General features: G+C 37.4%; 1 protein-coding gene across 2 annotated transcripts in view; it reads left to right on the top strand.

Annotated features, from left to right (window-relative positions):
- The window catches only part of npm1b (nucleophosmin 1b), a 47,932-nt gene that overhangs the window by 11,779 nt on the left and 11,296 nt on the right, over positions 1–24,857 (top strand). The window contains exons 4-8 of one of the 2 annotated variants that reach the window (XM_065263866.2): positions 1,814–1,907; positions 2,714–2,808; positions 4,594–4,682; positions 5,060–5,114; positions 8,647–8,730. In XM_065263866.2, the coding sequence (XP_065119938.1) occupies positions 1,814–1,907; positions 2,714–2,808; positions 4,594–4,682; positions 5,060–5,114; positions 8,647–8,730 (417 nt within the window). Of the gene's footprint in view, positions 1–1,813; positions 1,908–2,713; positions 2,809–4,593; positions 4,683–5,059; positions 5,115–8,643; positions 8,731–24,857 lie in introns of both variants that reach the window. The other variant, XM_065263865.2, reaches the window with a different exon arrangement.

Here is a 24,857-nt window from a genome sequence, read left to right as displayed (position 1 = left end):
CCAAATACATTTGCTCAGTGTTGGTTTTATGCAAAGTAAGTTTCTTATACCTAAATGTGTTTGTAAATTACATTACTTCTTCACTTCTTACACACTAGCCTAGAGAGAGACATGAACAGGAAATTTAGGAAATTGTTAGCTCTTTTATTTAAATCATATTAAACTTATCAGGAAACAATAAAGGTAACAACAGTTTATTGTTGATATAGAAATATGTGAGTGAACAAAGTAGGCTACAGAACAAAAACGTATAAGTTCAGACAGAGCCTAAAGCACGTTATTAAGGCAGACTAAAACAGTGAAGTCGGGATTGTCATCCTCACGTTTCACATTAATTTTGTTGGTAAAAAGCATGTGGGTGGGTGAAAGTCGAGTTCAGGTAAAGTACGCGGTGCGGACGCTGCAAATATTAATAAGCAAAGATAAAACCTTTAAAGCTAAAAAGGTGAATCACGGTTATTAGGGTTGCTAGTTATTCTATGCTGTTTGCTTCTCAGTAGAACTGTACAATACGGGAGTGCAGTTACCGCGACAACCCTAAATCATATGGTTAAAGCCAGTTGTAGCCATTGTGATTGACAGCTATTCATCCAATGCGTCTCCCCGCAACGGGATCGATCACACATCCAGATACAGTAGTCACTTTGATGTTGATAAATGTAAACGGACTGTGTCCTGATATACTGATGATACGATCTGCCAGATGTGAAAAATGTGTTCGTATGTTAATGCAAATAAACCCTTTGCCTGAACCAGCCTGAACTTCACCCACGTCCCGTTTCGGTGTCACGTGACCAATGGAGCGTAAATGATTGGCTGGATGTCGAATGATTTGATACAGGGATCGATTGCTTCTCCTTGCTTCCCCGGATGTTGACTCTGAATATTTTTACACTGAATTTTTTGAGACGTTGAATTATTTTGCACTGAATTTTTTGAGACATTGAATTTTTTACACAAAATCTTTTGAAACATTGAATGTTTTTACACTGAATCTTTTAAAACACATTGATTTTTTTTTCCACTGAATTTTTTTTAGACATTGAATTTTTTTTACACTGAATTTTTTTAAAACATTGAAAAAATGTCATAGGCACAAAAACTGTGCTAGAAATTCGATGGCTTTTAAAATTCAAAGTCTGATTTAGATGCAAAATAAAATTCAGTGTTAAAAATGTGATGTAAAAAAATTCAGTGCTAAGAATTAGAATTCAAAACCCAACGGCACAGATTTACTTCCATACCGATGATAACTAGTTTTTTTTTTTCCGGTAGCGGCCACTGTAGCTTCTCTATGCGTTTTAAAAGCGAGGGGTGATCAGTGGCCTGAGCCATTAGTTGCAATTCGCAACCTCACCACTAGATGCCGCAAAAATTGCACACTGCATCTTTAAGTAAAATGATACGTTTGTAAGTAAAATCGAGTTATTAAGTTAGTGAAATTTAAACCAAAACCCATACTAGTGCTACATTCAAATAAGGCTGCACGCGACTCATATAGAGACATATCAGAGCTTTAACCTCTTGGCTTCCCCCCGAAAAACTTTGTTTGTGTTTGACTGAAGAAAGGCATTCATATACAGTACAGCTGGGATGGCATGAGGGCGAGTAAATTGAGCGAATTTTTATATTTGGGTGAACTATTCCTTTAATCAGCCTAATTATATAGGGCCTACATGTTGACTTTGATGTTTTATAAGCTGCAGGCTCTTTTCTTGACTTACAAATGAGCTTATTTATCATGTTTTGTTATTGTATTGAAGAGATCAATGTCTGCTCAGGCTGGATAACAACATGTGTATGTTCTTTCCAGTTGAGTCTGGGAGGGTTCGAGGTCACACCTCCTGTGTCTTTCCGCCTGCAGTCGGGAGGAGGGCCGGTCTACATCAGTGGTCAACATTTCGTCAGTGAGTACCTTCTGTCTGCACTTTGTCACTGTGACCTAAAAGTGTTATGATCTAGAAATGGTTAAAATTGTAATCGTGTTTGAAATGAACACCACCACCAAACCACGTGCCAATCAGAGACAGCTGAGACAAAAGAGATGTCAACTGTACCTGATGTTTATGGGAGTTTTCGGGCTGACCGAAAGATCCCTGAACCTTTCTTACAAAATCCAGGCCAGAATGAAATAACTGGCAACATGTGACATCATCTACCCTGATATAATCCCTTCCATATGTTTGCTCGTGTACTTTAGACACTTTCCGCATGTCGGTTGTATCCTTTGGACGTTAAACAAGCATAGCGTTTTAGACTGCCGCATGGATATGTCAAACCTGCATTGGTTTTGTCATGAAAACATGTTCGTGTTTAGTCCCTGACCCTTTTTGCATCTGGTATTAAGATGTGTTTGGGGTGAACGCTGAACACAGGTGTGAACAGGGTTCAAAACATTTTGTAATCGGATCACATATGGAGGTAGTCAAAAAGGAATGCGAACCAAGTGTAAATGATATTCTGTCCCGATTGACTCGCTGTCAATCAACCTCTGAGTTTTAAACTTTGCTGATGTTGTAGTGAGCGATGTATGTAATCATGAAATCAAACACACGCGGTTATAAGGCATTTTACTGTAAGATATAAACAGTGATTGACTCACCTGACCACTTGTGATCCGATCCCTAAAAAGCATTTTAATGCTTGTTCCTTGTGCTACTGTTGCTTATTTAAAAACAATTTTTTGATGTGATGTTTTGTGTGGTGTGTTCAGGCACAAAAGAATCAGATGATGAGGATGAGGAGGAAGAGAATAACACGTCACCAGTGAAGAGACCGTCCAACATGACCCTTACGAAAGTGCCTCAGGTGTCCTAACTCTCCTTTGATCTCAAATCGCAAATAAAGCTGCTCATTGGCCCACATTTTTTGTGTGAAGAGGTTAACCAATCGTAACAAGCTAACTTGCATATAAAAGCTATATGTGTCCCTGTACCACAAAACCAGGCAAAAGTTGCACGAGTATATTTGTAGCAATAGCCAATAATACATTGTATGGGTCCAGTGTATGTTTCTCCAAAAAAGTAATTAATTACTAGTTACTTATTACATCTTCAATTATGTTATTAGATAACTGTACAAATTAGGGTTGTACATATGCGGCACTCGCAATAATTTTTTTTTTTGTATATATAATTACACACACACACATACATGTATTTACGTGTGTGTGTGTGTGTGTGTGTATGTAAATATGAATTGAAATTTTATATTATACATACATTAAAAATATATATACATAAATAAAAAAAATTCTAAAATGTATACATGTATGTGCGTGTGTATTTATATATACATAATAATTACACACATAAATAAATTATGCAAACACAAACTTTTATTTTGTATGCGTTTAATCATTAATAATCTTTTGACAGCCCTAGTATAAATTACTCTCTCCAAAAAGTATTTAATTATTTATTACTAATTACTTTTTATATCCTATTACAAGGATAGACTTGAAATGGCTTGAATTAATCATATAAAAGTACATAAATTATTCTGGTCACACTTTAGGGTTTAATTCTCACTATTTACTAACTATTAACTACTTGTGCCTCAAGCTACTGCTTATTATTACTTTGTAAAGTAGTTGTTAATGTTAGTATTGGTAGAAATGGGGAGGGTTAAGGATGTAGACTAAGGTTTTGCAGAATAAGGCTTTAACTCTTTCCCTGCCATATCTCGTCAATTGCGAAAAAAGTTTTTTCATAAAAACGTGTTCCTGATGAATTTTTATGTTCATCTGCAATACCGTGATTATCCACTTACCCAATAAAAAAAAAACTGAAGCCAAAACATTATTTACTCATTTTAAACTCTGTGTATGTTTTGATAATCGATCTGAATCTGATCTCTAACAAAATTCCTTCCCAAAAATCCAGATTTTCAAATAGTTGTATCTCAGCCAAATATTGTCCTGTCTTAACAAACCATGCAATCTATGGAAAGCTTATTCAGTTATCATATCAGCATTCATATGATGTATAAATCTCAATTTCATAAAATTGACCCTTTTGAATGGTTTTGTGGTCAAGGTCACACATATTGACTTTTTTTTTTACCTGTAATGACCTTAACGTTATGTAAATGGTTAAAATGATAAAACAATGTAGAATACAGCTATTTTAAGTTTTAAAAATTCTTATAATAAGCAGAGAAAGCCTTTTTAAATTCATGAGAAATTACAATGAAAATTTGACACTGCACAGTTACCATGTTTACTTTAATGAAGAGACACATTGTTCAGAATCGATACACACTTAATCCTTTCGATAAGTGTCAGGAGCATGTAACAGCTTGCCATCAATGTGTCTGTTTAAAGAGTGTTGCTCTTAGAAATTATCCTGGAGTTCGTAAGCAGCAAACCTGAAGAGGCTGTAAATTACTATGATTTTACCGCAGTTAGGAGATGTTGCAAATAAAAATTTCTCTTTAACGTTTAGCCGTAATATTGGCAGCAAGACTTAAAGATTAATGTATGTTATCCATGTTTACAAGTATGAAAAAATCTAAGAAGGCATTCAATTTTATGATTGTGTAGTTTAACTCCGTTTGTTATTTGTTTCCAGTAATATTGTTTGGTCTTTTTAGAAAAAGCTAAAAATGGACTCTGATGAAGATGAAGACTCAGATGAGGAGAGTGAGGAAGATGAGGATGATGAGGAAGACGACAATGAAGAGTGAATATGCAATATAGCACAGTTAAAGGGATAGTTCACCCAAAAAGGAAAAGTCTGTCATCATTTACTCACCTGTATGTTGTTACAATCTGTATGAATGTCTTTGTTTTGTTGAACACAAAGGAAGATATTTGTTATCAAGCTGGAAACAGAAGCACCATTGAATTCCATAGTAGGAAAAATACTACTATTGAAGTCAGTGGTGCCCCAAAAAGTTTGCTTACAAGCATTGCTCAAAATCAATTTTTTTAATTAATACAGGGGGAGTAAATTATTTTTTATTTTTGGGTGTACTATTCCTTTAAAATGTGTATTATTCAAAGTTTTTTTTAAGATGTGTATCATAAACTTTCTTGCCTCTCTCTCTGCCTATGTAGAGATGATGAGGATGAAAAGACACCAAAGAAGGCCCCCATCAAAACGTCTCAAAAAGTAAGTTTTCAGTCAGTGTTTAAATAAATCCTGTCCTGACTAAACTGAAGGAAACACCTGACTGGCCAGCAGGTGCCAGTCTCAGCCTGAAAGAGATTTAAAGAGAGTCGATGTTAACCCCTCGCACCCACATTCACCATAAACTCTAATTATCCTATCAACTTACAGCGCACACTTCATTCTACCTGTCTCTCCACATAACATGCAGTTTATCTCTCACATTCATGTGTCATCTTAAGAACACCTTGTTCAGTTTGTCTGTCCACGTCCGTCTGTTTGCAGATGTTTACACACTTTCTCCTGTCTGGAGTGTAATGATCATATTGCTACGCAGTCTTAACTAAATGCATGCTGGGAGGCCAGACACTTAAAGAGCCCTAAGACAGCATGACTTCATCGCTTTAAGCGTCACTTTCTCTTTACGTACCGATGTATGAAATATGTAACACCTACATTTAAATGTAAGGGATGATGTAAATAATAATAATAAAAAATAACAAAGCTTGGAATGTTGCCAATGGCCAATCTGAATCAAGCAAGATTACTTGCATGTATATAAATTAGGGGTGTGCAATTATGAAGATATTTAACTGTGAACGATTAAAATGTCTTCACGATCCACTTTTTCGGAAACATCTTGTTTTGTGATTCGTGCCTACAATCAAGTACGCGCTACATGAAGGCGATGTAAGGGATGATTGTTCGTGTCGCGCTCGGCTCGCGCGCACGTGTCTGCGAAGCTTTTAAAGTATACTAACCGCGGCTACTCGGGGAAGGCCGTCGTTCGGACACGTACACAATACAAATGATTTCTTATTCAAACTATTACTCTACCAGGCTGTCAGGGCAGCACTGATTTGCCACATTTACGGTACATTAAAACATTTTGGATAAGTGAAGAAAAGTAGCCGATCCCCCATTGGAAACAAAGTTTAGAACAAACATCAAGAAAACAAAGAACATGAATCAAACATTATGGTGACGAAAATGGTCCACAGCTTTCTGTTTTTGGAAGAATTAAAAATTAAAGAAGAGAAAAAAGTAGTGTTTGTGCAAATGCTAGTGTTTGTTATTTCCTTCGTGTAATTATTTGTAGTGGAGTGTCCTTTTGTAATATTTTCTTGTGTATGTGTGTTGTACGCGTACTTTCTGTGCATATATTTTTTACCTGGTAGGACTGCATTTTTTTTATTAACTCTTTCCCCGCCATAGACGAGTTATCTCGTCAATTAAGAGAAAACGCTTCCCTGCAAATTACGAGAATTTCCTGCTTTCCACAATACCGCTATTATCCACCAGGTGGCGCACTTCCGCAACTTTTACAACCCGGAAGTAATGCCTCACGTTAAAGAGAAAGAACTCCGTGTATGTTTTAAAGATTGCTCTGCATCTGATCTCTATCAAAAGTCCTTAGCAAAAATTAAATTATCTCAGCTTTTTGCTCAAAAATTTTAGTTTTTTAAGAAACATACCCATATTTGAGAGGTGATAAAAAGAGAACTAATGAAGGTAGGATTAAACAGTTTTTTTTTTTTTGAAAGCAGCAGGTCTGTTCTTTCATTTGATATATTGTTTGTTTATATATTTAAAGATGAACATTTTCTGGAAGGCATTAAACTTTTGTGAAAATCATAAAAAATGCTAGCACTGGCTGGCAACTTTTAAAAAAACGCAGGCGGGGAAGTTAAGGCTCAGTAAGGGCAAAATAGTCTTTAAAAAAACAACATGAAAAAGCACTGTGATAAAATCGTGATTTTGCCTAAACCAATTGTGATATGATTTTTTCCCCATATCGCCCAGTCCTAATATAAATATATGACCCTGGGCCACAAAAAAAACCAATCATAATTCACACAAGTATATTTGTAGCAATTTCAAACAATACATTGTATCATCAAAATGATCGATTTTGTATGCAAAAATCATTATGATATTAAGTAAAGATCATGTAACATGAAGATATTGTATACATTTCCTACTGCAAAGTATCAAAATGTATTTATCATTATGTAATATGTGTTGCTAAGGACTTTTGTCAATATTTAGATTTTTTTTGCACCCTCAGATTCCACCTTACCAAATAGTTGTATCTCGGCCAATTATTGTGCTCAACATCTTAACAAACCATACACCAATGAAAATCTCAATTTCAAAAAATTGATTATGATTGGTTTTGTGGTCCATGTCATATGTAAATATATATTACACATACATCCATATTATTGTGTGCGTGTCCTGGTGTTTGCTGGAGCGTGCTTGTGTGTATTTAGAGATCAAAGTGTAAGAGGTACATACCTGCTCTGTGAGGACTGATTCCTGCCCTGAGGAAAAATGACAGCTCAGTTCATCTGTCATACATTTCTCCATACTCTCATCCCACCACCCCGTTTTTTTTTAATCTTTCATTCCCCCGTTGGTCTTTAATTTTTTTTCCAATTTATTTTTGTTCATATCTTTAATATTGATTGAATAAGGTCACGTCAAAGATTGATATCATAATGAAATGATTGGCTAAAATCAGACTTTGATGCTCATTATCTCAGAATTAGATTTTGAAACTGAAGTATGGTTACTTCAGACTGGGTCACGTATAAAAAAATGTTTTGTCATAATTGTGCTGCTTTTTCTCACATATTTAGACATTTGTATTCATTTATAATTGAACTATTGTTAGAAAAGGGCTGGATAAATGATTACAGTGTGGATACCTGTCTATTATAGACGATATATAAACAATATCCACTTCAAGTATATAGACAAAATAGTATTGAAATATTTGCCTGCAAACTTAATTTTTATCAAGTGTTACAACTAACCCCCTGCCTGTAACAGTTAACCCCACCTATGGGGTAAGTTGTAATGTTTGCACTTCTGTCACATTTGGTGTAATTGTCCAAGAATGGTAAGTAATAGAAACAAACTTCAAATGTTCATTTGTAGCAGAGATGTGGGTGTTGCTTGTGTAAAAATATAATGGATCAAACTCAAATATTTTTTTGAATGATTGAGCCAAAACCAAAAAGCGTTAGCTTGTGCCCAGCTCTCCCCTACTAATAGATAAAATAGCAGGAGTTATCTTTGTGGTATTTTTTAATGGAACACAACTGATCATATAGTGGATTTTAGAGATGAACTTGTGATCCTACATTTTAAGATTTGTCATTGTGACATAATTTTCCCATACACGTAAAGGGTTCATAGAAAGTATTACTCTCTCGCCTTCCCTTGATCTTCTCTCATCACCCTTGCTATAGAGTTATAGTGCAGTGACGTTGTCCTGCGGACCCTTCAGGTCATGATGTGACAGGCTGTGCTTTCTGCCAATTACTGCACTCCTTCATCATGGCTGTCTGACAGGCCGACTGAAAAACGTTCAACATGCATATTGTATTACATCGCTGAAGACCAAAGCCACCAAAATCACTCAGTTCACATACATTGTCCACTGTTGTGATCCTTACACTGAGCATACTTCGAAATATTTTCAGGGATCATAATCTCTCTCCCTTTATGTCTTTGTCCATTTAAGCAGACCCCAGAGAAGAAGAAGAGTGCAGACAGACAGAACGGCTCGCCAGACAGGAAAGCAGCAACACAAGGAAAATCTCAAGAAAAGGTAGGAGAACCTGCTTTGAGATCAGGATGTGTTCATCCAGATTAACAAAATTTAAAGCGATAGTTCAGCAAAAAAAAAAAGGACCCCATGATTTACTCATCTTCAAACAGTACGAGATACATACAATGAACACAATTTGAGTTATTTTAGAAAATGTCCTGGCTCTTCCAAGCTTTTTTACTTGGGGTCCACAACTTTCAAGCCCAAAAAAGTCCATTAATCCCTCATAGAAGTAATTCACACGACTCCAGGGGGTTAATAAAGACTTTCTGAGGGTAATCGATCCTATTTAAAACTTATCAACTGTAATAACTAGCTTCTGGTTTTCTAACATTATTATGCTTGGAAAAGCCAGGGCATTTTCTAAAATAACTCAAATTGTATTGGTCTGAAAGATGATGGACATATGTATCTCAGATGGCTTGAGGGTGAGTAAATCATTGGTTATTTTAATTTTTTCACTGAACTATTGCATGAAGGTCACATTCACATCTCACAGGCACAAAAGTTGTGGTCGGATGTCAAGTGAGTGTTTAACTCCCCCCCCCCCCCCGCCCATTGACGAGTTATCTTGTCAATTAAGAGAAAGCGCTTCCCTGCCAATGACAAGTTTTATGGCAATCAATATTTTTTGCTATTATCCACTAGGTGGTGCTCTTACACAATTTTTTAAACACTGATGCATCCACTGATCCAAAAACAGTAAAAACTCTGTGTACGTTTGATCTTTGTTCTAAATTTGATCTCTAACAAAAGTCCTTTACAAAAATGCTCAGCTTTTTGTTCAAAATTTGGTATTTTTTAAGGAAAAAGAAGAAGCGGTAGGTTTATACCACTTTTTCCCTTTTGATTCCTGAATTCTGAGTATCGGACGATCCAATCTTTTTTGATCCATTTAGAATTGTATCTGTGTCAGTATTGCGCAGGTCAATTTATAAACAACCCACACCGATCAACGTTTTTAACTAACCCGCCCGCAACTCGGACCGAAAAAAAAAAAATTGTACCTGACCTACTTCCTGGTCCGCATTTTTTACATGACATTCACAAATTGAAGATAGAAAAGTGGCAAAATGTCTGTGGGCTCATGAACAATGCGTTAACAATTTTTTTTCTTTTAACTGATAATGTTAATCAGTGATAAATTCTTACCTTCGGTTAACGGTTAAACAGTCAATGTGAACCTCCCTAAAAGTAGTAATTGTTTAAAATAGTAAATTGGCATCTTTATTACAAATGACCCGACCGACGGCGACCCGAATATCGGATGACTCGTAACCGCGGGTGAACGCAGGCCAACCCGCGCATCACTGGTGTGTGTGTTTGTGTGTTGTGTGTGTTTGTGTGTTGTGTGTGTATGACGTGTTTAATTCACGGCTACTCCAGTGCATTAACTCTGTGAGCACCACACCATCTTCATATATGCATTTGTTTTTCGCACAAAGCTGTCGAATATATAAGGAAAACTTTTTTAAAAAGTGTTAAAAACGTTTATGGTGTTTTTATAACAGTCTGACTTTTCTATCGCAAGATAGTAACAATCACAAGTAAAAACAGAACAAATAAAGATAGGATGAAACTTTTTTTGTTTGAAAGCAGAGGGTCTGTTCTTTCATTTGATATATTGTTTTGTTTTTATACATTTAAAGAAGACAACATTTTTCTGTAAGGCATTGAACTTGTGAAATCATAAAAAATGGTTGGCAACTTAAAAAAAAAAACGCTGGTGGGAAAAGAGTTAATTTGTACATTGTCGTTTGTCTCAATTGATTAATTTCTTTTTTTATATATTATTTGACAAATTTCAACACATCACATCATAAATAAGTAGATCAGTGCAAAAACAGCTTCACGTTATGTAGCACTTAAGATAGACGTCAAAAGACGTCAACATAAACAAATGCCTTTAGTAGAACACGTGTAACTTCCGATAAACTCCGCTAAGAATCAATAACAAAAAGTTATTTTAGTTTATTTACATAACAAGAAAAATAAACAACACCTTGCCATACTTCCTTCATTCTTATAACGCCGTCTTTGGCAATATTTTAGATAGCGATATACTTCCTGTTTCTCACGTCCCCCATATCTTTGTTGTTAAGCCTTACCCCTCGTTCAGACAGCCGGCGACGTTATCGCTGTGTGTCGCCCTTCTCTTTCAATGAGGAGTTTCTAAATCTGCTTGTCATAAACAAATGAGTACCATCCACGCCAGTAACTGACGAGAGAAGGATGACGTGAACTCCACTGCTTCGTTCTCATTGGTAGTCGCTCCCGAAATTCCAGGGCTCGAAATTGCGACTATTTTGGTCGCATATGCGACCGAAATTTAATCTGTGCCACCTTAAAATATATTTGGGAGCATTTGTGCGATTGCCCATTTTGTTGTGTGGTGCGACTTGATTTAGATTGTGATGCTGCGTGCTGCTGTTCCAGGTTCAGTGTTCTCCAATGTTACATAACCAATCAAATTTCACCATTAAGTTCTTGCGTTTAATGAAGACAGCAGATTGGCTAAAAATAGGCGTCAGTCATTCCTTGTTGCCGTGCTACGTTGGTACGTGAAGCGCGAAAATGTGAAAGACGAACCGTCCGCGAGCGTGACGAGAACGAGCCGACTACAGCCAATGTTACTACTGTAATTAATGACGACGATCCGGATTCAAATGCGACTCCACCACCGGAAGACCTTTCAGAGAAAGTGGCTTCAAGATTACGACTGGCTCCGCTATGAGAATGGCTCGATGTAACTTACTGTATTTACTGTAAATCCTTTAAAACGGCGTTGGTGGCGGAATCAAAACATTTTAAGCGCCTAACCTTGCTTAAACATGGCGAAAGTGCCAAAAACACAAGTAGTGTCATGACAAATGTGTTCATTATTGGTGGAGACACCGACCTGTCTGTCAAAGAGTGTTTGATAGTGTATGTGCGCATGCGCTGGTGAATGGACATCCGACATACATCCTTGTGGTCCATGTTGATGTGGAACACGACAATGTTGATGGTATGTTTTTATAGTATTTTTTAAAACATTGCCTATTTAGTAGTAATAGCATCCTGGTAATGCAGTTATCAATACCAATATATATATTAAGGTCACTTTTGTAATGTCCCAATTAATCAGTGTTTTACGTGTTTGCTAGATTTTCTATTGTAATCTTAATTCATTTTACCTGTAATTGTTAAATTATTATTGCTATACTATTTCAACAACATTTGGGTATTAATTTTGGAATCTATGCAGCAAAAAATAAAATGAAATAAAATAAATAGAAGACCAAATTTTAAATGCTGGCCATGGTGGCGTTTTATTTTTTATAAAATAAATCTATTAACATATACATTGTAGTTTTGGTGCCTTTTAGTTTTTGGATGGATGCGCCTAAATTTTTGCTGGTGCTCCTAACTCTTTAAAGTTGTGAGCACCAGTGCTACCAAATAAAAAAGTTAATTTTGAGCCCTGAATTCGCTCGACATTTGCATAAAGTGAAACTTTTCTAAACTTTCTCGCGTCGCTGGACACGCCCATACGGTCGCCAACGGTCACTTTCGCATGTGTTGCCGGAAGTCGCCCGGTTTCCATTGAAATGAATGAGATCGCGTCGCTCTGCTACTGCTGGTCGCTGGCTGTCTGAATGGGGCGTTAACATTTGGTTGAATTTGATATACCCATTCAGATGCACTTACCCCTGGAAGCGTCCCCAAAGTGTCACCGCAGTGACACAGCGCAAGTTTCCCTGAAAGGGAACTGTAACAATGTATCTTAAAAGGTAACACAATGTAACATTGCTCTCACTTGAAATGTGTCCCCACATTTAGTCCTTGAATTTGAGGGTATTGGACCTGGAAAGTCCTTGAAAGGTCCTTGAATTTGAAGTTAACTAAGGTGTGGGAACCCTGATTAAAGTACCGCAATGTATTTGAAGAATAAAGAAATCTGATCCCATTGAAAAGTCACACAATATAAATCCTCATAACATTCAGGAGGGTGCTACGTTCCCAAATTCCAAAGTTGCTGCTGCTGTGGATGATGATGATGGTGGTGGTCATGCCAGCTGTTACCAAAAATCCTGTTTGAGTTACTGTACGCTGTAGAAGTTGCTCTGGAGTTCAGGTTTTGATATCTTGTCCAGATCCCATTCAGCCAAGCAAAAACCAAAAGCCAAGGTCTACCAGCGAATGCCAGCACTAATTCTTAGCAAACATGCAGGTGCATTTTGTCTCGCAGAGAAAGGCACAGTATAATGAGCCAGTTTGTCTTTGTTTACGATCAGCCAACAACCTCAAACGCTAAAATGCAAGTTAGACCAGCAATACCCTGAAGATAAATGTGTGCAGCGACATTAAAAACTCCAGCTGCGATTAGTTGAAAACGCCCAATCTTAGGAGGACAATACGGTCCCAAATCCACAAAGCCATTATTTCAGGATCTTTTATTGTAGTGAATGCCCTTAATGCACATTTAATAGTCAAGAGTATTAGAGACAACATCTTCGCATTCAAAGGGTTTTTTTTTCAGGTCATGGAAATGGGCCATCATATGTTCCCATGCACGCACTCTTAACTAGCTGCTGGTGGCAACAATCCCACAATGTCCAATTTGAAGGGTCATTTGTGGTCTTCTTTAAAATAACAACTACTCTCATAGCCATGGCCTTCTGGCAGGTTGTCTACTTACTTATTCATTTTTTACTTACTTATTCATTTAGCTGACGCTTTTATCCAAAGCGACTTACAATTGCTATATATGTCAGAGGTCGCACGCCTCTGGAGCAACAAGGGGTTAAGTGTCTTGCTCAGGGACACAATGGTGTGTCACAGTGGATTCGAACCCGGGGCTCTCACACCAAAGACGAGTGTCTTATCCACTGCGCCATCACCCCCCCACACTACTACTGCTGGGAATCTGAAAAGCGTTCACCAGACTTTCTTCTAATCACATATTTTCCCTTCTGACCAGTGCACATGGAGTCGTGTGGCGTTGAACAGTCTTTTGATGTTGCTCTTTAGTTTTTTCCTTGCTGTAATTGTGGTGCTGAATCAGAAAGACACAGAAGCAGGAATGCTGGTCACAGTGAGGTGTACAGATGTATCTGCTAAAGGGCTGGAAATAAAAAGCTGATTCATTTACCCCATAAATGACCCCATAGATTTATATTTTAAACATGTTACCTTTTCAGGACAGACCAAAGTCCCTTTAGGGAAGTCACGCAACTAGGCGGCCATGTTTGCAACATCTTCAGGCAGCTATTTTAGGCATGCAAGACTAAAGTCCTATGTGCTTGAATAGGGAGAGACAGATATCTTTAAAGCTGCCATTCCACTGTACACAACAAATGACGGCTGAAAAACCGGAAGTCATTCATTCCCTATGGAGAGTCTCAAAGGGGCTGCGTGAGGTGACGATCATCTGCGAATGCGTCATTTTCAGATCCGTTTTGAGCGTTGGATCCGTTAAAAAGTTGAACTTTTGTGGCTACACCTCATGCAATACGCCAACCGGAAGTGATGTGTTTCAGTGTAATCCAATCAAAAACTGTGTGTGAGGTGAAAATTATCCATTCTTTTTGATTTAACTTTATCAGTAACACTTGAATCCTTTAAAAACGAAATATTACTGATAAGTAATATATTATTTATTTAATATTTACACGTTATTATGTTACCTTAAGTCGCTTTGGACAAAAGCGTCTGCTAAATGACTAAATCTAAATCTAATATAAATGTTATCTTGTCTCTATATTTTCTCTCCAAAAATATTGGTGGTCTTTGTCATATATGCATAATTGTTTTATTAATTTGTTTAAATTTATTTATTCCACTATAGTAAATATTTATAGATTGAAGGCTCTTACGCTGGAATGAATTTCTCTCCCATGTTGGCATGGATTTACAAATAAACTGAAATTTCATGACAACCGCCACTAGGGGGCGAACTCTGACAGTCATGTTCGAATGTCATGTATAGTGAAAAGGCAGCTTAAAAATGCATGCTAAAATAACAATAAAGCAACATATTTCTGAACAACAATTATACGTGACATCAACTGTACCACAAGTTTGCTTTAGTAAGCTCAAAATGCGCTAAAAAAAGATTGTTTCAGCTACTACTCTTGCATACAGATTGGCAAGTGTCTATTTAAGGCCCCACCCCAGAAAATCATTGATTGATGATTGGTTATTTTAATGGCAAGGTGGGATTTTTGTCATTTAAGTGGTATTAAATATGCAATTAAATTTATAAATGTGATATTTTATAAATATAAACAATAAAGTAAAGTTGTTTTATAGTGTATCATAGGATTGCTCATTAAAATATGCAGTTGTATTTTTTTGCAGATTTTTAAATACTTTTTGCTTTGCTTGAAATGTTAACTCTTTCGCCGCCATTGACGAGATAACTCGTCAATTAAGAGAAAACGCTTGCCTGCCAATGACGAAAATTTCTGGTTTTCCGCAATATCGCTATTATTCACCAGGTGGCGCACTTCCGCAACTTATACAACCCGGAAATAGCACCTCACGTGAAAGAGAAAGAACTCCGTGTATGTTTTAAAGATCGCTCTGCATCTGATCTCTATCAAAAGTCCTTCACAAAAATTGTTTTTAAAGAAACCTACCAAAGTACCCATATTTGACAGGTGATATAAAGAGAACCAATGAAGATTTTTTTTTGAAAGCAGAGGATCTGTTCTTTCATTTGATATATTGTTTGTTTATATATTTAAAGAAGAACATTTTCTGGAAGGCATGAAACTTTTGTGAAAATCATGAAAAATGCTGGCGCTGGCTGGCAACTTTTTTTTAAAACGCTGGTGGGGAAAGAGTTAAGCTCAGAGCTGATTGTTTGGTTCAGGGCTAACATCTGTTTGTTAAAGGGAAAATTTCATTAAAATCTGACTTTTTTCATGTTTAAGTGCTAAAATTGGGTCCTCAGTACTTCTATCAACCAACATTTTCAAAAAAAAAGAAAAAAAATGAGTAAATTAGTTTTGGTAAACCATTCTCTGCAAGCATGTGAAAAATAGGCAATTTAAATCTGGATCCCCTTGTGATGTCAGAAGGGGATAATACCACCCCTCAATCTGCACGATCCAACCACTGCACTTCCATTAAGTGCAGAGATCAGCTCATTTGCATTTAAAAGGACACGACCAAAACGACACATTTTTGTTCAAACCTACAAAGTGGCAATTTGTAATAAATTATCTATATGGTATTTTGAGCTAGAACTTCACATACGTACTCTGGGGACACCAAAGATTTATTTAAAATTTTTACAACGAAAATATACTTCCTGAACCAAGGCCATGGGCAGCCACTGTTGGGTTTTAGATATTATCAGATTTAAAATCGTCATAAATGTCCATCAAGCTCTGGCTGTCAAACATCCCAAAGCAATTACTTAAAACGGGCAGGTCAGAATAAGACAGGTGACAGACAACAGCGAGACTAAACTTTCCCTGCTTATGTAAATGTTTCTGACCTTTCACTCCTTAAACACTCCCCCTCAGGACGGGTTTAAACCGTTACACGTCGACCTTTGCTTTTTGGCATTTAAACACAGACCACCTTTAACACATAAGCACCCACACACCTCTTTAGAATGTCTCGACGGGTTTTTCATCGCTCCTGCTTGCAGTTCACTTGACCTAACAATGTAAGACTGCGTAAGCATGTCATTACCTTCTTAGATGGCTGTCGTGAGGAGTGCTAATTACCTAGTGTATGAAACAGCCAGAGGGCTGTGTGTGTGTCAGTGCGCACATTCGGCTAATTCCATAATAGCCACGTTCTGATGCAAGACAGCGGTTGTTAAAAAACCTGATGAGATCAGACACCCGATCGGACAACCTTCCACCTCGAAACTTGTCAAAACTGGCACTTTTTCACACTTCGTCTTCCGGTGGGCTTTACAAACAACCCTTCGTCCTTACCAACACCCTTTTTCCGGTGGCCACTCCCCACCATTAGAAATCATTAGGACTTGGTGTCCCTGCGGGCCATGAGAGGAGCGGAAACTGTGTGGTCTGTCATTAAAGCGTGGCAGACGCTACGTTGCTTAACAATGCATTCTCACATATATGAGCTGTTTTATATATAACTGCATATCGGTATGAGACCATAAAGAGAAATCGTTTGCATTTTACACAGAATAATCAAGAAAGTGTGGAATGCTTTCTGAGACGGCATACGCATGTAGAGACACGTTTACGTAAATAGTATGGGTCACAAGATGTCATCATTTCGGAATAGGATGGTTTTCTAAGGAATACGGGAATGTTGTTGTTTTGAGTCTAGTTAGATTGTTTATGCTTTATTTAAAGATTGCAAACTGTATAAGGTAAATTTAATCCATTATGTCTGATTTCAGTTTAAACCTAAAACCTAAACCAAGTAACACAAATAATTATAAGGGATGTGTATACCTTGAAGGCATTAGTAGGTCATTTGGATAAAAGCATCTGTGAATTGCATAAATGTAATATGATATTAGTGCAGATGATGTTAGTGGAGCAGTCCATACATGTTACATACATAATCTTATTACAAACAATACACATGTTACAAACAGTAATTTTGTTTTCCTAACAAAGGGATTATATTTAAAGGCACAATATGTAATTTTCACTGCTAGAGGTTCTGAAACAATAATAAAAGCTTGATGCCAATGTGAAGGAGCATGGAATGGTGGGAGTTGTAGTCCTCACCTTAACAGCAGATGGAAATCGGTCCTACAGGACTCACAAATCATGTTCATGTTTGGCGTATTGAAATAAAGTTTTATAACTGTTACGTTATAGCATAAAGTGTCATGCTAGATGGTACAAACTATTTATGCATTCGCCCCTGTGCAGATCGATTGACTCATGACATCAGAGTATTGCGGGAGTGACGGTGCTGCTTTCGAATTGCTTTTGTGCAATTTTGATGTCATTCATCAACTTGTTTGTGCAGGCTGTATGATTTCTACAGTAGTAAAAGAATAAAACCAAGAATAACGGGGACTTAAGTGCCATTGACATGCAACGCAATAAGGAGGAAAGTTACATCGGTTAAAACTGTGAATTTTTCTGCATTCAAACATTATCCCAAACGATTCCAACACAAGTGAACAAAATGTAAAGCACTGTGCTAATGTTTAGGGGATATTTTAATGCATAAAACTTTCATATTGTTCATTTAACTCCCTGGGGTCGACTGCTGCGCCCACGCCCCAATCTTTTTAATTTTTAATCACTGTGCAAAGAGATAGCAAAACTGATTTTGGACATACAGATACATCATTTAAAAGTCTGTTTTTGTGCCCACTCCCAAAATGAAGAAAATAAACATGTTGCACGTTCTGTTATCTCTCTTCATTATGCAAGTCTTTTGTTTCCTCAGTTGTCAATCACAGATTATTCAGGAGCTTGCATGCCTCCTCGCTTATGGCCTTTCTAAGCAAAAAGTGTCTTATACACATAAAACAATATATTGATTTCGTATTTCTAAGTAGGCAGAATGATTTTCAAATAATTGTAATGAGAAAACTCTAGACGACTGGATCCTGTATTGAGAAGTCATGTGAAAATATGTTAAGACCCAAAATATTTCCTTTTCAAAACCACGCCTACATTTTTTTTTCTCAAAAATACAAGCATGTTCATTAGGGTTGTGACAATTAATCGGGCAAATGCGCATTTTCTCAATGAATGAATTTAAATGAATTACGGTGAAATGCCGCCACTTTAAAAGCCAGGGGGCGCTTTCGTGCAGAAACTCCATTTGTGCCACAGAAGAAGTATCATTACAAACACTATTCCAGGAAATGTCTACAGGAATATTTATATTGCTGTTCTTCAGATTGTTTCAGGTATTTTCATGATAATAGAGAATATTTTGAATTATTGTGTTTGACGAGTGTTGCTTTTTTAAATACTTGTTATAAACGAGTCAAACTCGTAGTGATTTTAGATTAATAAGGACTTCCTACTGATCACGGAGCCGTTGTACATGCACAAGCTGTGCATGAATCACTGAATCGGAGCCTTACGATTCAGAATCGATTTTTAGACAGGTCTTTTCAATGGGAACGCGATGCATCAATGCACATCCCTAATGTACATACATGTAGCTCATATAATATTGTAGCCCAGTTTGTGCTGAACACAGTGTTATGAGACTTTTGCCATTATTATGTTTTTAACTCTTTCCCCACCATTGACAAGTTATCTCGACAATTAAGCGAAAACATTTGGATGAAAAAATGTGTCCCTGATGAGGTTTTATATTAATCTGTAATACTGCGATTATCCACTCGACCCAATTTATAAAAAAAACTGAAGCAACATTTTTTTTCTAATTTTAAACTGTGCATGTTTTGATAATCGTTTTGAATCTGATCTCTATCAAAATTTCTTAATGCAATTATGTCAGCTTTTTGTTTAAAAAATGTGAATAAGAAAAATACCCATATTTAAGAGTTTATAAGCAAAGAAAAAATATAGATAAGATATGACACATACTATGAACATATTTTGGAAGGCATTTTGTGAAACTTTTGTGAAAATTACAAAAAATGCTGGCTGGCAACTTAAAAAAAAAAAAGGTTGGCAAGGAATTAAGCAACTGAAAAAAGCACAAATATCGATTCTGGTCAAAACTGCTCAAAATCAGCCACGACCCCCTGTATTATACAGAAATGCAATATAATATACATAACTACATTATCAGTGGTGTATAAAGACCTTACTGTACCTTACGTTTTTATTACCTTAGATTGAGCCATTTTTATCTCTGTACACCGCGGGTCTCCGTATATGGAAGTTATTGTTATGCTTCTACAGTAGCCCTAAACGGACAAACAGTTCTGCAGAGCACGTTTCGTCACTATGTTGTCTTAGACGACGACGTGTTTGTCCTGTGGTGGCTACCGTAGCTTCTCATTGCGTTTAGGAACTGCGGTTGGTTGCAGTTGGCAATCTCACCACTAGATGCCACTAAAACCCATACTGTACTTTCCAGTATCATGCCTTTGAGTGGTGTATCGGTTTAAGTGTCAACACGGCTTGTGATGTCATTTCTTATGAAATTTAGACTTTTAGTCAAGCTAAGGACAGTGTTCAAAGTCCTTAATGTTTTGGATTGTCAAAGGTCAGGAAAGATTTAGAGATACTCTCTCAATCACAGCTTCCACAATCCACCTCGGATGGGCTCTCCATGGAGTCAGAGAGGACACGCGGAGGTGCGTCGGCTTTGCGTGTGTGTGTGTGTTTGTGTGTACTGAGGACAGCCGATTACATCAAATGCTAGCGTGCTAATGATTAAGTGCCGTCCCCTGGCATCTGTAATCAGCGTCTGGCGTAGATTAAAAAGCTCCCTGCGCTCTCTGTCTGTCAGCTGTCTTAACTCTACAGCTGTCCTTTCCCAACAAAAAAAGACAAAAACGCCCTGCTATATAATGGCTCCACCACACCGGGCCTCTCTGGCCCACTGCCAGTCCTGTGTGTGTCTGTGTGTGTGTTGTGAGTGCATTTGTCCTTTAATCTGATACCTTTTGATCTATCGCATGCTCGTCAATCGCTACGGAGGAAAAGAGGATTATTTATTTTGTTCAGAGAGCAAAAGACTGGAAGACATTGTTCGTTACTTAGTTCTCTTTCTGCTTTCATCTGGCATAACCAAAAGTTCTGGAGTCTCTTGAAGGTCGGTCACCTTTTCATCTTGAAACCGAACTGTGCTCGGGTCACAATGGGTCCACAGTGACAAGCTTGAGGGTATTTTTTTTACACTCGTGTCCACCTTAAAATACTTTTGGCTTTTGGTCCACCTTCACTGATAGTACACTTTCTGAAGTATTTATTCTAAAGTAAGAAATATAATTTTTTTAGATTGTAAAGTTTGTCAGTAAAGCCTAAGGGAGGAACTTTGAGTATCAAGACATAGTTTATCATGGTTTTTATTGTGCTCATTAGGGCCGGGGTAAGTTGTCACAAGTCACCATTCTCTATTAATAAGTCTACAGCTCCATAATGAGATAAGATATGAAAATGTAATGATATGTTCCCAAGACTTCCTTCTTTCATTTGGTATGAGATTTATACCATTGTGATGTATGGTGCTCAGTAAATGTTAGACAGTGTAAAAAGTGTGACAACTTACCCCGCTCTCCCCTACACGCCATTTTTATAGTCTATAATTTATCAGCTTATATGCTCACATATTTTATTAAATCAAAAATAAATGTTATTATCATACATAAATAATATGTACTTTAACCATGATATAAAAACTTTACAGTACATGTTAGAAGAAACTATATGTGACCCTGGACCACAAAATGAGTCTTAACGGTAATTTTTTTTTTAATTGAGATTCATACATCATCTGAAAGCTAAATAAATAAGCTTTCCATTAATGTATGGTTAGGATTGGACAATTGGACAACTATTTCAAGATCTGAGGATGCAAAAAAATCTAAATATTTAGAAAATCGCCTTTTAAAGTTGCCCAACTGAAGTCCTCACTCAGCAACACATATAACTAATGTTAAATACGTTTTTGATATATTTACTAGGGCTGTCAAAAGATTAATTGCGATTCATCACATGCAAAATAAAAGTTTGTGTTTGCATAATATATGTGTGTGTACTGTGTGTGTATATTATGTTTATATATGTATGAATTTAAATGTTATTTAGGTATATTTTTATTTATATTTATAATATAAAATATATCAAAATCTTCATATATACACATGTAAATGTTTCTTAAATACAAACATTAATGTGTGTGTGTCTTAGGGATGGAAATTAGCACCAGCCAAATGCAGGTGATTTTTTGTCGTGGCGGGTAAACTCGCTTCACCTACCGGCCACCGTAAATAAAAATAGCACACTGTTTCACCCGGACACTTTTATGGCCGTTTCACACGGTACGCGGTAAGCGGCAAAATCGCCGCGCGGCTTCAGCTTTTCTCTTGTATTGGAAGCGTTTTGTGCAGCATTTAGTGCAAATATGTTTATCTTCAACGGCGCCTGTCATGAAGTACCATGTCCGGAGAAGGAACAGAATTTTGGGTGCACGAGCAAGGCGTGTGGACCAACTCCGCTTCACCTCTGTAACCGCCCCCGTTTTGCCGCTTTCCGCACGTCTCCTATTGAAAAAGAACGAAACACTCGCGGTTGCCGTGTACCATGTGAAACGGCCTTTAGAGGTGGCACACCTTCAAAAATGTGGCGTTACATCGTAGGCATTAAGAGTTCTGCAGAGAAACATCTCAGGAGGAGCCAGTGGACAAAGAGGCGAAGGTCAAAAACGTTTTTAAAGAACGATGGAAAAAGCAGACAATGGGTAGTCCCGCAATTGGTTAGTTTACGATGGTCCCGTACACACTCCATATTAATTCGGTTGTCACTTCACCTTTTAATGCTTGATCCTGTTCTGTACACACAGTTCAGTAATTTACGGGACTGACAACCGCATTATACAACCGAATGAACTACCGCAAAATGCAGGTAGTGACAACCGCATTTACAGAAACTCTGCATAGTGTGTACATAACCGAACTGAACAACTAGTCATTAATAAATCGTTTAAAGGTGCACAATGGACATGACAGGTCTCTCTTCTGAAAAATAAATGCCTAAAAGGGGAAAAAGTCTTCTGTATGTGCGGTGCAGAAAATGACAGAGGCACGAGCATTTGCTGACTAGTGTTGCCAGATCTTGCACGAAAAAAAACAGCGAACAAGAAAGATCCAATAATGAACCAAAATTAATCCAAATGCTTTATCTCAAAGATCAAAATATGTGTACCGGCATGTTCACACTTTAATAACACCAAAAACTTGATTACTTCATGAGCCAAAAGCCATAAATGGTTAAGCACCAAAACGGTATATTAGTACAAAAAGACAAGGACCTGGCAAGACTGCAAGAGCACACACTTAAATTATGCAAAAAACTTTTATTTTGTATGCGATTAATCGCAATTAATCCGTTGACAGCCCTAGTATTTACGGTAGGAAATTTACAAATATATCTTCATGGAACATTTTTACATAATATCCTAATGATTTTTGTAATTTAAAAATAGATCATTTTAACCCATGCAAATTTTTTTTGGCTTTTGCTACAAATATACCAATGGGACTTATGACTGGTTTTGTGGTCCAGGGTCACATATTCAGACCACTTAATTTACATGTAGTCAAAGCGAAAGTGCGTTCTGTCTTTTGTAGGGCCCTATAATTTCCGCGATCACGGAATCGCGGAATTGGCTAATTAACACGGAATCTAGTATTAACGCGGAATTTTGCGGAATTTTACATATTTTGGATTAAATTATGTTTTTGTGTGGGAGACGAACGTATGTCTGGGGGAAATGCAGACCGAGGGAAGTAAATCTGGGCGACATGCCCTCTCCTGTTGTTTCAGACCCTTCCAAAACACTGAAACCATGGTGAAGTGGCTCTCCACGACTCTGCTTTCGTTAGCGAAAAAATTAAGAAATTCGACGCTAAGCACTTAGGGGCTGTCCACACGGAGACGCGAATCACTGTATACGCATAAATTTGTTATCGTATTGGTGTTTCATCCACACGGATCCGGCGATTTCAGAGAGTGAAACCGCTATTTTTTGAAACCTGGTCCTAAAGTGGATAAATCTGAAACCGACACCCTTGCGGTTTCGTCTGTACAGCCAATCCGTATATTTTGTGAAGCGAAAACGTCATCACATCACGTGTCGGAAGCGTCACACGTATCAGCAACAACAATAACGGCGGATTACGTGATTGTGTTCGTGCTACAGAAGCTACTAAAGCCTACTAGCTTTATTACAGCAAAATCTATTGCGTCTATGCAATTGTGGTGACCAACAAGCGATAATGGACAACACCATACGTTGGCTATGCGCATGCTCAAAGTCTTCTTCTCCGTGTATAGTGTATATCTGTGGCAGAATTACAGCGCCCCATACTGGTCCGGCATATATACTACACCGCTTTCAGTCGGTTTCAGTGGTTCCGTGTTTACGGATTATTTTTTTAGAGCAAGGAAAAAAAATGATCGGATAGGGAATGCACCGGCTTCGTGTGGATATAGCCTTAGTTCCGAGCAGGTCTCACATGACTTTTATGTGACCGGAGAACTGTTATTTTGGAAGTTTTGTCAACACTCTGTTCACGGTGAGCGCAAAGATACATGCACTCTCTCATCCACGTCTGTCTCACTGTACCTCTCTCACGTGCACACGCTCACGCATCTGTCCAAAGTGCGAACACAAATCCTCATGTATTTGTTCAGTTTTATGCATTTCAAGCGAGCTGAGGCAAACTAACTATCCCTCGCATTTAAAATATAATCATCTGCATTATGGTGCCGCTCTCTGTCTCTCTTTCGCTCGCACGTGCAAAGAGCTGCACGCTCATGCTGTCCTAAGTCAGATCACTATCCTGTGTATGTTTGTAAAGTTATATGCGTTATATAAGTTATATTTCAAGCGATTGTGTATAAAACAGTGTTTCCCACAGGATTTTGAAGAGACTGTGGTGGTGATGATGTCACCCGCTAATTAGCATATATGTGACGTCATCATGTCGTGTTTCCGTTTGATCTAGTGTTGGCACCTGAAATATGTTTCACTTCTACTCTTTGATCTGTATCTGTATTTGATCTGTATTATATATCAAATTATATTTTAAGCCAAATTAAGCTGTTTTAAATAGTGAAATAAAAATGTAAATGGGAATCATGAAAATTCTATTTGTGGGGGCCAGTGTTGATTCCGTGGTGGGCCACCACAAATAAATCAATGTATGGGAAACACTGTAAAACATGGATCGCGTTCCGCTGGATTGATGTGTTTAAGGCACTTCTGAAGGCACCACTGCTTTGACACCTTGTTGTAGCTTCCTGCAACAACACTAAACAATGCATTGAATTGAGTTGTGTGTGTGTGTGCGCGCGTGTGTATGTGCGTGTGTAAATGCATCTTTTATAGTCATTAAGTAATCCTGTTATCCAGTTTTGCCCCAAATCATTTACATTTTAATCATTAACATTAAAGGCACACTCTTTTTATGACTAAAATAACAGTAAAGGGTAAAAAATATAATTGCCAAAAATTTAAACGGATAA

Source organism: Paramisgurnus dabryanus, chromosome 16 (assembly GCF_030506205.2).
Source record: "Paramisgurnus dabryanus chromosome 16, PD_genome_1.1, whole genome shotgun sequence".
NCBI lineage: Eukaryota > Metazoa > Chordata > Actinopteri > Cypriniformes > Cobitidae > Paramisgurnus > Paramisgurnus dabryanus.
This window is presented reverse-complemented; position numbering and strand designations above follow the sequence as displayed.